The 16,178-nt window shown below is 48.0% G+C and overlaps 1 protein-coding gene across 1 annotated transcript in view; it reads left to right on the top strand.

Moving 5' to 3' along the window:
* The window catches only part of LOC147616657 (uncharacterized), a 108,504-nt gene that overhangs the window by 14,152 nt on the left and 78,174 nt on the right, over positions 1-16,178 (top strand). Inside the window, exons 4-8 of the mRNA XM_086777725.1 lie at positions 10,648-10,788; positions 10,884-10,955; positions 11,092-11,186; positions 11,303-11,435; positions 11,600-11,782. Coding sequence (XP_086633851.1) covers positions 10,648-10,788; positions 10,884-10,955; positions 11,092-11,186; positions 11,303-11,435; positions 11,600-11,782 — 624 coding nt within the window. The remainder of the gene's footprint in view (positions 1-10,647; positions 10,789-10,883; positions 10,956-11,091; positions 11,187-11,302; positions 11,436-11,599; positions 11,783-16,178) is intronic.

The raw sequence follows: 16,178 nt of genomic DNA, 5'->3' as shown, positions 1-16,178 counted from the left end.
ATGCCACGTAGACATTTCTGTACAGAAGGTGCAGGACCTGGGATGGTGAACTGGTCCCATGTGAGCCCAGTCCGGGACGAGTCAGCCAGGGATCCATCTCAGTCGTCCGAGGTCAGGTGTGCATTGTCCTGCACGTGAGTCCAAGGTCAGGTGTGCACTATCCTACACATGAAACAGTGCCAGTCCGCGCTGAGTCTCCCTCTAGAATGATGTCGGTGGTTCTGTGTATCTGGTATGGTACCGGATGCCAGATCACCGAGTAGATAGTGGTTAGGACAAGGGGCCAGCCCATAGGGCTACCCCGGATCTTAGTGTGGGCATGGGGATGGTGTGAAACCACCCCCATGAGGGCCAGGAAGGCCCTGGCTGTACCCACCAGCCAGGGGTAGCCGACTGCTTATCCAGCCTTGGGAGAGGTTTAAGGCAAGTTTGGGGCAGCCCATACAGGCTGCCCAGCCTCCTCCGAAACAGGGGGCATTCAGTGCCCAGCCTCCTAGGCAGCAGGCGCCTAAGTGCCCAGCCCTATTTCCCATGCGCATGAGTGCCCAGCCATGCATTCAGTGCCCAGCCTCCTAGGCAGCAGGCGCCTAAGTGCCCAGCCCTATTTCCCATGCGCATGAGTGCCCAGCCATGCATTTAAGTGATGCGCAGCAGTTTATGTATTTCTTCCAGCATTTAATGCTGTGATCTCAGTCGTGGGCAGAAATGGAACTGGTCGACTGCTCATGATTGGGTAGTATAAAAGGAGATGCCCACAACCCCATTCATTTATCTCATCATTCACCAAGTGCTCAAGCAATCCAAGGGCCCAAGACAGCCAAGGGCTTGCTAACGCAAAGGGGTGAAGGACTGTAGGTCAAGGGCAGAGATTTCTCAGCCAAGAAAAGGTCCAAGATTGCTGTATTTTCTTTCAGATTTCTCATCATTCTAATAAAGCAAATACACCATCCGTGGTGGGGGCCCTACAGAGGGGAATCGGGACCCAATAGTGTGTCCTCTCCATCTCTCCCTCTCTCGCTTTATTTTTTGCACTTCTCCTTTTAGTTAATATCCGTCGCAAAAAGAGTGCTGATTTCTGAGTATTGAAGTTACCGATTCTTCTCCGAAGCTTCCGCATATTACAGCTGGAGAAAAGGGGAGTCCAGACCAACCTTGAGAGTCACCCTCAAGTGCGAGCTGTCGTGAGGACTCTAGGGCAAGCCTCTGGTATCCGAGGGGGCTCATGGTGCTGATGCGGTGGAGGTAGGTGACTGTCTGAAAAAGCGCGTCCACCATTTGCAGCAAACCATCGGTCCCACATGCGATCATTCAGGCGGAGTTTGCTACATCCCCGATGGTAATCATGCAAGAGAACATCATGACCTGGGGCCTCTCCACATGCTGCCAATCTTGCTTTGATAGATCTGGTCTCCTGAAAGGTGCGGTGTGAGGAGGGTGTCGAAGAGCCAACGCTTCATCTTGGGCTCCTGGAAATGGGCCTGGAAGCAATGTCGCTCAAGTAGGGCCAAAGCTGCATATCCCCGTGTCACTCTAGTGTGTGCTGGTGTGGCCATGGTAAAGCGAGGGCCACTAAAAGTAGCTCTGAGGTACACATATGTGTCAGAATACGCAGCGGATATGAGACAGAAAACTGAGAGCACACACAGCAAGACTCTACGCTGAAGACGAGCACACGTAGGAGAGAACCACCAGCCTGAATCTAAACGCAGAACTGAGTGTAGAAGAGCAAACGCAGAAGAGAGAGAGAGAGAAGCTGTATAAACTCTGCTATATACAAGATCCGGTACAACAATAGGAGGTGGGGGAAAGGCCTATGGGACCAGTCGGCCAGCCCAAAATCAGCCGACAGGCTGCCCACATGTCCACGGCTGGGTAAAAATCAATCGGCCAGCTGGGCAGCACAAAAAGCTCAGTCGGGCAGCACAGTGTGAGTCACTCCGTACAGACTGCCCCCCATGACCAGTAAAAATAGGAAAAATACATGGAAAAATGGGAAAAAATGAGAAAATACTCTGGGTAGGCACATCCACAACGAAGGCCCTCTGTGAGCACTATGGTATAGGCAGGAGATGACTGCTAACACCCCCTCTCAGCTCCTGGATGTGGAACCAACCCTAGTGAGCTGGAGTGCTGCCGGAGCATAGCCTGAGGTAGAGACTTAGTGAAGAGGTCCGCCGCATTGTCCTCCGTCGAACAAAACTCTAGCAAGATGTCATCAACAAAAATCTTCTCACGAACAAGTGACTCTGGATGACCGTGGGTTCCGCCAGTGGAAACCCAATCTCGCGAAGTAACCTCTGCAACCTCACCACCTCGCAAGTAGCACCACAAGCAGCTTGGTACTCTGCCTCTGTAGACGACAAGGAAAAAGTCCTGAGCCAAAGATAAATCCATAGCCTGATGTAAATCTCCTCATGTCTGGATCTCCTCCCCAATTTGAGTCACTCCAACCGTGGAGATTGACTCCATCCGTCGTTCCCTCTCTAGTATTATAGAAGAGTCCAAGATCCTTCGTACTCTGCAAATACCACAAGATCCGCAATCCTGAGTCCTAATGAGTCTTCAAAGGTGTCTGCAGAAATGAGCTCAACAACCCCACCAGGAAGCTCAAGTCCAATCTGGTATTCAGCAACCAAATCAATGAACCAAACCACTTCCGATAAAAAGAGGCATCAACTTGCTCACAAGCATCATCAACTGTAACTTTGGTATGCCAAGTCTTGGGAACTTGCTGAAGACGATACAAGGCCTTCAAAAACCTGTAAAACCACCCCCTCTGAACCCGGAACCTCAAAGTCTGGAGGTTGCCCAACATCCACCTCCTCCTGCAAGTCACCATCTGCCACTTGCATGGCTTTCCTACAAGTCCCCTGGGAAAGAGCTTCCTCAAATGCAAGAGGCACTTTGTCCCGAATAATACGAGACATCAAAGCATAGTTCACTTGTAAAGGCTCCTCTGACTGACGAACACAAGAACTGGAATGTTTCTGCTTGCCATCGTCTAGCAGGCCATCCAGCATATGGTCCCGGAAAGCCTACCATCGCAGCGTATCCACATGCAAGTGGTCATGACAAAACTGCCACACATCACCTAACTGAGAACCTGTAAGAGAGAGTGCTGAGAGTTTGTAAATCCCATTCTCCACTCCGCCTTCCCATACAACCTGGCTTGTTGCTTTGTCCCGGAGAGCAACAAAATGCTCATCAAACTCCACCCGTACACCAGTCTTGCAAACCTCATGCATTGACAACAAATGAAAACCAAGAGATGGGACAAAAGAACCTGGGAGGAATGCTTCCCCCCTCTGCCATCGGGAACGATCTCTAACCTGCCCTCACTGTGAATAGGTATAGTGGACTCGTCACCAATCAAGATGTGACCTGCATGCCTTCGAAGATCCTATAATAACTCTCGGGAAGGAGTCATGTGCCTAGAAGCACCACTGTCGAGAATCCAATCCCTAGCGGTGAGTCCAACCGCCTCCTTGTTCGAAGAAGATGAAACGCCGGTGTCCATAATCTCCAAGTGCACAAAAGCTAGAGTCTTCACGGTTATTGCTGAGGAATCTGCACCCTTCTCGATGCTCCACTTGTCCAACCACCTCCCTGCTCGAAGAAGATGAAACGCCGGTGTCCATAATCTCCAAGTGCACAAAAACTAGAGTCTTCACGGTTACTGCTGAGGAATCTGCACCCTTCTCGATGCTCCGCTTAGGACATTTCCTCCAATAGTGGCCTTTCTCGCCACAATTGTTATAGGTCCTCTTTGCCTTCAATGCGTCAAGATCCAAGTCGGGCTCCTGCTCGGAAGACTTCTCCTGTGAAGACTTACCTTTGCCCTTACTGTGGCCTTGCGACCGCTGGCCAGTCAAGGCCTTAGAACCTCCGCCTTGTGGAGTGTTTGTAAAATTCTCTTTGTGGTCCAAGACCATAGGCACAAGCTCCTCCCATGTGATGGTTTTGAGCCTGCCTGGTAGGTTCAGCTCTCCAATAGCTTAGGTCTATCTCTCTTAGCTTAGCTTAGTATTTTTCACATCATTAGCACTAATCTCTTTCATTAGGATTATTGTGTTGGTCTCTTTAGTTTAGAGCCCTTTAGACTCTCAAAGGAGATAAGAGTCCATAGACGAGCGCTCGCTTTGCCATACAAGAGGTACTTGGAACACACACCGCATGAAGAGAGAGAGTGAGCATCTAAAGAATAGATAAGCAGCTCGGCAACAAAGCAAAGGCTAGCCGGTAGTGAAGGCTATGCTGTAGACGGCAGCATCAGAACGAGAGATAGCAGCACGGGCCTCAACATTTACATCTCCAAGTGCCAGCTGTTTCAGCAACCTCCGAGACACGCATTTGCAAGAACAAGTAGAGCATGTGTGGCAGCTCACGACGGTGCACGGCCAACCACGAACCTAGTACAGAAGCCAGGAGGGAATGAGAAGCTATCACTGTCCGAAGCAGTAGAAGAAGGAGCTGCCCAGTAGCGCAGGCCACAGCAGAACACAGGCGGTGACGGCGAGATGAAGAAGGCAGTTGACCAGATCCATATCCAGCATCATCTGTGGAGCCTTCGAACGCTGACAGATCCTAAATCAGTGCAGCAGCCGCCCGCCGGACGAATAAATCTGGCCGTTTCTAATTTGGAAATAAAGAATTCTTATTCTTTATTATTTTGAGACTAAGGTTTAAAAACCTTAAAGTAATTTAAGAGGTTGTTCCTATGGCACTTAAGGAAGGATGTTCTTTTACCTCTTTTTTGGAAAATTCTATGCATTATGAAGATGCCTCAAGGATGGGAATGCACGACCAATCTATGTGCAATGTCAAGACGAAGAAGATGCTATGCAAAAATAAAGATGCAGATGAAGACGCAAAAATGGATGAAGATAAAGACGAAGATATCGATGAAGATGAACAAGATGCTGTCTATGATGATTCTTATGTCATGGCTCACATATCATAATGACGAATGAATTATGCCCTCTCTTACCCAAATGTTTATGTATGGACACCTCTAACCACCGATGATGTAGGTTATGTGTTTTTATGATGCTCACAATATCTCTCAGTAGGCCATGTAGCCCTCAAGGGGGGATTGATGGGGAGTTGGGTCTCCATGACCAACAAATGATGACAGATGATGATGATGCCCATGGATATGATGATGATGATGCTATGATGATGATGGGGTATGGGAGAGGAATGTTTTTCATGTCATGTCATTTTCTTTTCGCAATGTAGAAGCTATGCTCCCTATGAGCGATGCTAATTTCTTTTATGTACTGTAGAGCTATACTCCTTATGAGTTAAGCTTTTTCTTTCATGTAATGTTAGAATCAAGGAAGGGCATTATGATATGCCATGATCAAGGAAGGGTGTTAGAAAAAGTGATCTATGTCATATCATAGACAAGGTCAAAGGGATGTGGATGAATGTGGTGAAGGCTAGGAGTTATCCCACATGCAAAGGCAAAGCCCATATGGTACTTGGACCTATATAAAGGGTCATTTCAATGTAATGTCACACAACAATTCATTCTCAAGTACACAATCTCTTGGTCAAGTAAGTGCATCTTGTGTTGCTTTGTATTGCTTTTGTCATTTGTTTATAATCATGTTTAGCATTATGTTTGAGCCTCCTTAGGCTAGCCTAGTCCTAGATCCATGATTTCCAACAGAAAGCTGAGCACTGAGAGGTCAGATGAGACAACAAATTGATGGCCATGTCCCCTGAAGATATCTCCTTCCCAGCCTGAAGAACCTCTTGCTGAAGAGCCTGCAACTTGTTGATGTGCTCCCGCATCGTCAAAGACTTTGTAGGATCCATCACCCGCATCTACACTTCCAAGAATATCCACTTCATGGGTGATACCCTGTTATACAGAGAAGCCAAATGCTGCCAAATCCCTTTGGCCAGTGTCATATGTTTGATATGATTAATCACCTGAGGTGTGCAATTAAGGAAGATGAAAGAACGCACACGGGCATTGACACGATCCCACAACTGTGCCTGAGCCTCCCGTTCTTTTTGAGTAGAGGGTAAAAGCTCCCTGTCCTCCAACTCTGACCTCGGAACACCAACAATAATGAAATCAGCCAAGTCATAAGACTCCAATGCAGACTCCATAACCTTCAAGATGCCATAGTTGGTCCCGTCCAATTGTCGATCCACCGGGAACGTGGGGGAGTAGGGATCTTCACGACGCACGTGCTTCTCAGCCATCTCAAGCAAGTTTGCCATCTCGCGGGGGTTACTTTGGTCTTGTGAAGGGAGGGTGGGTGGGAAAAAAAAATGAAGAAGAGGTTGCAAGTAATATGCAAGTTGGCTGCCCAACGGTGATGGCCGCCTTCTACCCGATCTCCAAGTCCCGAACAGCCCAACAGTTCTCCAATCAGCACCAAAAACCATCAGTGCCGCAAGCTCTTCAAATCTCCCACAAGCTCGCCAAGGTCTTCAAGAAATCAACAGTCTTGCAAGCTCTCCAATATCTCCAAACTTCAAGCCACCTGGGGCTCTGATACCATGTCGGAATACGCAGTGGATATGAGACAGAAAATTGAGAGCACACACTGTTAGAAGTCATCTCCTGTCTAGATTTATACACCAGGGCCTTTGTTGTGGGTGTGCCCGCCCTTATCAGGTGTTTTATCATTTTTCCTCACTCCCCGTATTTTTTCCCTATTTTTTCCCATTTTTCCAGTGGTTGGGAGGGTTGCCAGAGGATGCCAGGAGCACTCTAGTGTTGGCCGACTGCATACACATGAGTCGTGGGTTACTGGACTGCTGGTCGACTGCAGTTTCTCAGTCGTGGGCACTTTTCTGCTGGCCGACTGCATTTATGCAGTCGTGGACATTTTTCAGCAGTCGTGGGCACTTCCTATGCTGGCTGACTGCTCTCCCAGGGGCATATATATAGGCCCCCAGCCCCAATACCACTATTTGTATCATTTCTCGGGATCTTCTTGTGTATATAGAGCAGAGTTACATGCCTACATCTCTCTCTCTCTTGTGCTATTTTTCTGCCTGCGTTTTTGCTCTTGTGTTCCCATATCTGGTCATCATCTCCGCTGCGTATTCTGACATGGTATCAGAGCCTAGGCTCTAGATAGGTCTTGGGATTTGTGTGAGCAAGAGGGGGACTGTTTTTGTGGCTGATTGGTGGACTGTTTTGGGCTGATCGGGAAGAAGAGAAGCAAGAGGAAGGCGGGCTGATTTGCTGGACAGCCACTTGCAGGTTTTAGTTCTTCTTTGTTCCCACCCACCCACCCTTTTCAGAGTACATCCCCGCAATGGTAGATCTGTTTGAGATGGCCGAGAGACACGTGAAGATTCCGACACTCCCCACGTTCCCGGTGGACCGTCAGTTGGACGGGAGTAACTACGGCATATGGAAGGTGATGATGGAATCTGTTTTGGAGTCTTATGACCTCGCCAATTTCGTCGTTGTTGGTGTTCCACGGTCGGAAGTAGAGAAGGGGAGTTCCGTCAACCCGAAAGGACCGGGAGGCCCAGACACAGATGTGGGATCGTGTCAATGCCAGGGTCTGTTCGTTTATTTTCCTCAACTGCACACCGCAGGTAATCAATCATATAAAGCATATGATGCTGGCCAGAGGTATATGGCAGCATTTGGCCTCTCTTTACAACAGGGTATCGCCCATGAAGAGGATTTCCTTGGAAGTACAGATGCGAGTTATGAGCCCTGCAAAGTCGTCGACGATGCGGGAGCATATTAACAAGCTGCAGGCTCTTCAGCAGGAAGTTCTTCAGGCTAGATATCGTCAGAGGACATGGCCATCACGTTGCTGTCTCACTTGCCCTCTTCGTACTCAGCATTTTACTCGTCTTTGATTACCAGTGGCAGGCTCAGCACCATCACGTGGGAGGAGCTTGTGCCCATGGTCCTGGACCAGGAGAAACGATTCACGAACCCTCCTCAGGGTGGAGGTTCGGAGGCCTTTACTGGCCAACGGTCGAAAGGCCGTAACTCGGGCAAAGGGAAGGCTTCATCGAAGAAGTCTTCTGAGAAGAAGTCCGACGCTGACCGCGAGAAACTGAAGGCAGAGAGGACCTGTAATGATTGTGGCGAGAAAGGCCACTACTGGAGACAGTGTCCCAAGCGGAAGACCGAGAAGGGTGAAGACTCCTCAGCAGCAATCATGAAGACTCCGGCTTTTGTGCACCTGGAGGTGATGGACACCGATGCTTCATTTTCTTCAGGCAGGGAGGAGATTGGAGGACTCTCCGCAACGGATACTCGGGAGTGGATTCTCGATAGTGGTGCTTCCAGGCACATGACTCCTTCCCGTTCCGGTTTACAGGATCTCTGCAGGCTTTCTGGTCATATTCTTACTGGGGATACGTCCACTATCCCAGTTCATAGTGAGGGCAGGATGGAGATAGTTCCCGATGGCAGAGGGGGGAAGCATTCCTCCCAGGTGTTGTATGTTCCGGCACTTGGTTTTCATCTGTTGTCAGTGCATCAGGTTTGCAAGACTGGCGTACGGGTGGAGTTTGATGAGCATTTTGTTGCTCTCCGGGACAAAGCAACAGGCCAAGTGGTTTGGGAAGGCGGAGTGGAGAATGGAGTTTACAAGCTTTCAGCACTCTCTCCCCCAGGTCCTCAGGTTTGTGATGAGTGGCAGACTGGTTATGGCTACTTAAGTGTGGATACGCTGCAGGTGCGGGCTTTCCGAGACCAGGTGGTGGATAGCTTGCCAGTAGATGGCAGCAGTTGGCAGGAACTTTCCAGTACTGATGTTGGTAGTTCTTGTGTTCGTCAGTCAGAGGAAGCTGAACAGGTCACTTATGCTCTGATGTCTCGTAGTGTTCGGGAGATAGAACTTCCAGTAGTTGAGGATGTTTTTTCCACGGGGACCTTTCGGAAAGCCAGGCAGGTGGTAGGTGATTACTTGCAGAAGGAGGTGGTTTCTTTAGGCTTTGTGGTTCCGGATTCAGAGGGGGTGGTTTACAGGTTTCATCAGGTTTCCAGGACTTGTTTGTGCACCGTAACAGGTGGTGATCCTTGTGAGCAGTGTGATGTCTCTGTGACTCAGAAGCTGTATGGTTCATGGATCTGGTTGATGGACACCAGATTGGACGGGAGCTTCCTGATGAGGCGGTTGAGCTCATGGTTGCAGATGTCTCTTTGGGAGGCAGGATTGCGTTTCCTGTGGTTTCTGCGGCATGCGAAGGATCATGGACTCTTGTACACAGGAGGGGGATTGTTGGATGGAGTCCGACTCCACGGTTGGAGTGACTCATTTTGGGGAGGAGATCCGGACACGAGGGGATCTACTTCAGGCCCAGGAGCAGTTTTACGGAGAGCAGGAGGTTACATTGCAGGTTTGGGCTTCCACTGGAGGAACCCACGGTCATCCAGAGGCGCTTTGTTCGTGAACAGATCGTTGCTGATGACATCTTGCTAGAGTTCTGTTTGACGGAGGACAGTACGGTGGACCTCTTCACGAAGTCGCTCTCTCAGGATTTGCTCAGGCGGCACCCCAGCTCCTAGTGGTTGGTTTCACAGCTAGGAGCTGAGAGGGGGTGTTAGAAGTCATCTCCTGTCTAGATTTATACACCAGGGCCTTTGTTGTGGGTGTGCCCGCCCTTATTAGGTGTTTTATCATTTTTCCTCACTCCCCGTATTTTTCCCCTATTTTTTCCCATTTTTCCAGTGGTTGGGAGGGTTGCCAGAGGATGCCAGGAGCACTCCAGTGCTGGCCGACTGCATACACATGAGTCGTGGGCTACTGGACTGCTGGCCGACTGCAGTTTCTCAGTCGTGGGCACTTTTCTGCTGGCCGACTGCAAGTCGTGGACATTTTTCAGCAGTCGTGGGCACTTCCTATGCTGGCCGATTGCTCTCCCAGGGGCATATATATAGGCCCCCAGCCCCATACCACTATTTGTATCATTTCTCGGGATCTTCTTGTGTATATAGAGCAGAGTTACACGCCTACATCTCTCTCTCTCTTGTGCTGTTTTTCTGCCTGCGTTTTTGCTCTCGTGTTCCCAGATCTGGTCATCATCTCCGCTGCGTATTCTGACACACACAGCAGGACTCTATGCTGAAGATGAGCACACGCAGGAGAGAACCACCAGCCTGAATCTAAACGCAGAACTGAGTGTAGAAGAGCAAACACAGAAGAGAGAGAGAGAAGCTGTATAAACTCTGCTATATAAAATATCCGGTACAACAATAGGAGGTGGGGGCAAGGGTGGTATTTATACCACCAGCCCAAAATCAGCCGACAGGATGCCCACATGTCCACGACTGGGTAAAATCAGGCAGCACATGTTCAGTCAGGCAGCACAAAAAGCTCAGTCGGGCAGCACCGTGTGAGTCAGCCAGTACAGACAGCCCCCCACGATCAGTAAAATAAGGGAAAATACATGGAAAAATTGGGAAAAATGAGAAAATACTTTGGGCGGGCACATCCACAACGAAGGCCCTCTGTGAGCACTATGGTACAGACAGGAGATGACTGCTAACAGTATGATGGGACAATCTCCACCGGGGCTCCCCCCTACTGAAGCTCAATCTGGATGTGTAGGGGCGGGTGACCTTGGTTTTAAGAGAGCGAGAGAGAGAGAGAGAGAGAGAGAGAGAGAGAGAGAGAGAGCCAGCAAATGTTATGGATTTTACAGGCTATCAGTACAGTTGTGGCAGGATTGCTACACGATGTTGTTGATGATACGTGTCAAGACATCCAGAGTATAAGGGAGCTTTTTGGAGGTGATGTTGCAAAATTAGTGGCTGGTGTGTCGAAGCTAAGTCATATTAATCAAGTAAGCTGATAAACTTAATGCCATTGTCAAGGGGTCTTTCGTTCTTGTGAGTTCAAGGCAAATTATCCATTGCTTTCTTATTGTATTATCACCAGTTGTTACGACGGCACCGGAGAACATCCATACATAGAACCCCCTCAAGTAATGGTGGCTTGACTCAAGAAGAGGTTAGGCAATGGTAGCTAGGGACTGTGGCACAAGCTTGTTTTTTAAGGAGCAATTTGTTCTGGCTTAAGAATCCTATTTGCACTAAGGAAATATTGCAGCTTGTTCTTTAGTGACTAAAAGTCTTGGATTTTGCAGGTTAACAGCTTAAGAGTCATGCTTTTGGGAATGGTGAATGATCCACGAGTGGTTTTGATAAAGCTTGCTGACCGTTTGCACAACATGCGAACGATGTATGCCTTTTGAAATATGTGCTTGCTTACCTACATACTGTGTAGGTAAGCAAGCAATTAATTATAATTTTTGCTGGCATGAAACTTTATCTAATTGTATCTTTATTGGGTTGCAGTTATGCATTGCCTCCATCAAAATCTCTTGCTGTTGCACAGGAGACACTTGCAGTCTGGTGCTCATTAGCTTCACGGTTGGGTGTGTGGGCAGTGAAAGCAGAGCTTGAAGACCTCTGCTTTGCCGTGCTTCAAGTATGAATTCGACTCTTTGCCCAGTTGAATGTTGTTCAGTGATTATGGCTGTTGTGTAGGTTTATGTGACCTTGAACAGTTAAAGTATATTTCATTGATGTCAAACTGTTGTGGGGCTTGTTGATCAATTTTTTGCATATTTGGCTTACCTATCATGGATGCAGCCCCAAACCTTTTGCAGGCTGCGTGCTGAACTTGCTGCCATTTGGAGCCCAGATAAGGACTGGAGATATTTCAGAAGGATTACGAAAAGAGCGAAGAGGAAAGCCCTTATGTATGGGGAAGACTTGGATGAGCACCTGCAAAGGAAACATACTTTCATGGATGAAGGGGAGCCTACAATAAAAGTGGGTAATCATGTTCTTTTCTGACCCTTTTGTAGGACCGAAAGGCCATGCAGGAGCTGTTGTTGGCTTAAATATCCATGTGTGTGTGTGTGTGTCTCATGTGCACACACATGCATATGCACACATGCATGCATACATGCACACACATGCACATGCACACATGCACGCATGGAGCACCAGGACACCAGCCAGAGAGCACTTGAACCAGAGCTCCCCGCCTCGACTATTTTGGATAAAGATGCATCTTGTACATGACAGCTGGCCATTTTTGCCTTTGAAGACCATACTTTATTTTTCTTCTCTCTCTCTCTGCGGGTGGAGACTCAGAGAGCTGTTGGGATTGTTAGAGAGGAGAGGATCTGTTGGTTGTGCTCACTCGAGGTGGAGACAGAGGAGCATTACATTTGCAGATGCCCCATATATTACGAGATCAGAGTGAGATTTCATTGCCTTTTCAGAGATGGGGAGCTGTTGGGATTGATAGAGAGGAGAGGATTTGTTGGTTGTGCTCACTCAAGGTGGAGAGAGACGAGCATTACATTTGCAGATGCCTTGTATATTATGAGATTAGAGGGGGATTTCATTGCCTTTGCAGAGATGGATTTGGGCCATTTGCCCGGCTCATGGATTACCCTGATCAGAGATGTCTTGGACTATACCCTATACCTCCTGGAGCTTCACCGACACAGAGACAGCTTGATGCATGCATCACAGAGACATGGACACGATGCTCCCTAGACCTCTACCTCCCAGACCACTATCACCGGCTTCTTTTGCCCCCTCTCAGGAGAGCAGTCTTAGACAACATAGGGAGACGGCAGAGGGGGCCTCAACCACCAGACAGGTCAGGAAGCGCCTTCCAGTAGCAACCTAGCCGCCCATACTTAGGTTCCTAGGAGTATCCATCGAGAGAGCATTCCGGATGTGGAGGGCCAGACGACCAAGACCGGTGAGACATAGAACACACTCCCCTCGTCAATCTCAAATCCGGGAGATACTCGAGAGACACTGCAGTACTCTCCCACGAGAGGTGGATATTGAGTAGCTCTACATAGCTGTTGAGGAGGGTGGGTCTCCACTCTCCAGGATGCCCATTGCCACCACTCCATGAGCCTTAGTCTCTCTAGTTCTACAGGCCATACCTTAGTTAGCCACTACTTACTTGTATGCAGTTGATGCTGTTAGTTTTCATTTATGTTATTTACCAGGGTCATTGTAAAGACCCTAGTGGTCTTTTAATTTTCTTTCTTTCTTTCTTTTCTCCTTTTGATGAGGATGATACATGCTTCCCTCTTTTATTATTGTCATGTATACAATACACATACCCTTTTTTTAAAGGGCATTTTCTCTCTTTCCATGTTCTGACCGTTAGCCTGTTCATGGCACCCCTGTTGTAGAACACTTGCACCTATGTGCTAGGGTTTTCCAGAGATAGAAAGAAGAGTGCGGAGGAATCACACATGCAGCACACACAAGAGTTCTTAACTACTCCTTTGTATTATGTACAACTAGAAGTAATACAACTGAAATTCAAGTACAAGATGTGGCTGAGAATGAAGACGTCAAATCGCAGCCCTGTGACCTACTGTTCACTCTTGGCACTTCACTATAGAGAAATGCTCTGTGAAGTACAACGTTGAGGAAAGCAGATGAATATGACGATTTGGTGACCCACATATATATATGCACCAATGCTCCTAGTTGGCCAATGGTAGCTATCAATAATCAGCCAATTGTACCCGACTACTGCCACGTCATCGCCGACACTTCATCATTGCCACGTGTCCTCTGTGCTGCCCAACTTTGCCTGTCGGTTGCTATCTTATGTGCATACTTGTAGGTGTGTCATATTTTCCCCTGCTTGCATTGCACGTGTCTTCAGTTGCATGGCCTCTTGATAAGCTCTCAAAAATGGGCGAGACTCGTTCGTGAACTGATCCTCATCAAACCAGACTGCTTGCTGGATTGGGTAGCCCTTGAACTTGAGGAGACACTGGAGCTTCTTTTGACGAGAACCTCACTTGTACTGGTGCAAAACAACCTGCTCTGGTACTAAGACTTCGTGTAATCCTCCATCATCCACCAACTCGGGTTCATCCTCATCCAGTGCAATGCTCAGCTTTGGCCCATGATACTCTATAAGGTTGCTCGAATGAAACACTGGATGCATCCTCCAATGGCTCGGTAACTCCAGCTTGAAGATTGCATCATTGAGCTTCTTGATAATCTTGAATGGGCCTTTCTTCTTCGGAGCTAGCTTGGAAGCAACTTCCCCGATTTGTTTGAGCATCTGCTTCATGATCTTCAGTAAACCCAATCTCCTTCTCTGAAGGTACTATCCTAACGATGTTTCTCAGTCTCGTAGACTTGCTTTAACCACAGCTTCCATATTTCTTCCCGTACTTGTCGCAGTAGCTGGTCCAAATCCTGAATGGCCTGGTTTGCACCATAGTTCCTTGTCGAAGTTTCGAGAGCTCGAGTCATTGGGTTAACAACCAGACGACTAGATACCACCTCAAAGGGAGTCTTCTTGGTTGATGTCTGCACTGTATCATTGATGGCATGCTCCACCAATGGCAAGAACTCCTCCCAAAGAGTTTGATGCTCTTGACAATAACACCACAGCATCGTGATCATAGTCTTGTTCATGCTCTTGGTCTGGCCGTCCATTTGGGGATGAAAGGCGGTACTAAACCGTAACTTCGTCCCCAAACCATAGAACAAGGCCCTCCAAAAACGTCCAATGAATTTTGGATCCTTGACGATCCTCTTCGGAAGTCCATGTAAGCGGAACACCTCCCGGATGAAAAGCCTAGCCACCTCCTGAGCATCCACATCTGACGTGCAAGGAATAAGGTGGGCCTGCTTACTCAACCGATCAACAATTGTAAGAATACAATCATTCTGAACCTTTGGCTCTTCGGCAATCCAACCACAAAGTCCATAGAAATGTCCTCCAATGGCAACTCTGAAACTGGCAATGGGTGGAGCTTATTGGCAACTTTCCTGGTGTGTGGCTTTGACTTCTAAACAAGCCTGGTAGAATGGTACATATTGACGAACATCTTGCTTCATGTGAGGCCAAAAGAAAAGACGGGATAACTTCTCCAATGTTGGGCCCTCGTCACAGTGTCTTGAAACGGGAACATCATGTGCCTCGTGTAGAAGCACTTGGTAGAAACCACCGCCCTTGACGACAACAAAGCTGATCCTTGTAGTACAACCACCCATCCCGAATGGTGTATTCTGAAGCAATTCTATGCACGCATTTGCTCCAAGGTTCCTTGAAATCTGGATCCTTAGCATACATCGCCTTCATCGGCATTTAATAATCACTATGGCAACTCTCCACAGTGTGCATCGGATGTGGCCTTTGATTCAATGCGTCAGCTACCACACTCTCCTTACCACGCAAATAATCAATTTGAAAGGTAAACTGAGAGAGAAAAGGCAAGGACATGTTGGTATGAGCGTACTAGTGCCCAGAGGTACTGGCAATTAGAGTGTTGATGCAACAGATCTGGAAAGCTGTGGGTTTTCGTTTGATTCCTTCATTGGGAGGCATATGTGGGACTTTCGGAAGCCAAGTATGGTGGCCTATATGTGGATTTTTACATGTGGCTGGAGTTTAGATTGGGAGTGTGCTCTACAGGAGACAGTTTTGCCCGATCTTGGACTAGAGGATATTCTACAGTTGGAATAGGAGTTTGAGGAGGAGGCTTCTTCAAAACCAAAGGATGAGTGTGAAGGAGATGCATGTGGGCGCGTCTAAGCTTTTTTCATTTCTCGGGTTGAGCACACACCTAGGGTGCTTCATTGATCATACAACATGCTTGAACAGAGGAAGTTATTGGCCAGGTCTTTGAGGGAGAAGTCTTCACAATTGCCATCTACTTTTGGGGCTAGTACAAGAGGACTTCTCACCTGCCAATTGCATTGGGTGGAGTTTCATTAGTGTCTGGTGTCATGGAGGCACCACAGGATGACACATTACCAGATTTTTTTTCACCTTGGGAGGATACACTAGTGTGGGTGTCTTCATAGTGCACAGATTTTTTGGAGACTGTACACAGTTGGAGTTTTTGCTTCTGTGTATCAACGGATATATTAGTTGGGGTATGTTCCACAGAGAGATGGTGGTCTAGACATTGTTCTCAGTTTTGCTTCCCTCCTTCAAGATGCATTGGAGTTGGTGCAAGAAGGTATTGCAATCCATTTAAGTCAATGCATTGGTGGCTGGAGTGTGGATAGTGGAGTTTTGCCAGGCTCGCGGGAGTGTGCTTTCCGTCGTGAGCTACCAGATGATAATCAACGGCCTCTATTGTTTCTTAATGAACAGTTGGAAAAATGGAAAGTGTTGGATCAGACAAGCGTTGGTCACCCGCAGGTTTCGTTG

This window comes from Cibotium barometz, chromosome 38 (genome assembly GCF_041138505.1).
Source record: "Cibotium barometz isolate CiBa-2024 chromosome 38, ASM4113850v1, whole genome shotgun sequence".
NCBI lineage: Eukaryota > Viridiplantae > Streptophyta > Polypodiopsida > Cyatheales > Cibotiaceae > Cibotium > Cibotium barometz.
This window is presented reverse-complemented; position numbering and strand designations above follow the sequence as displayed.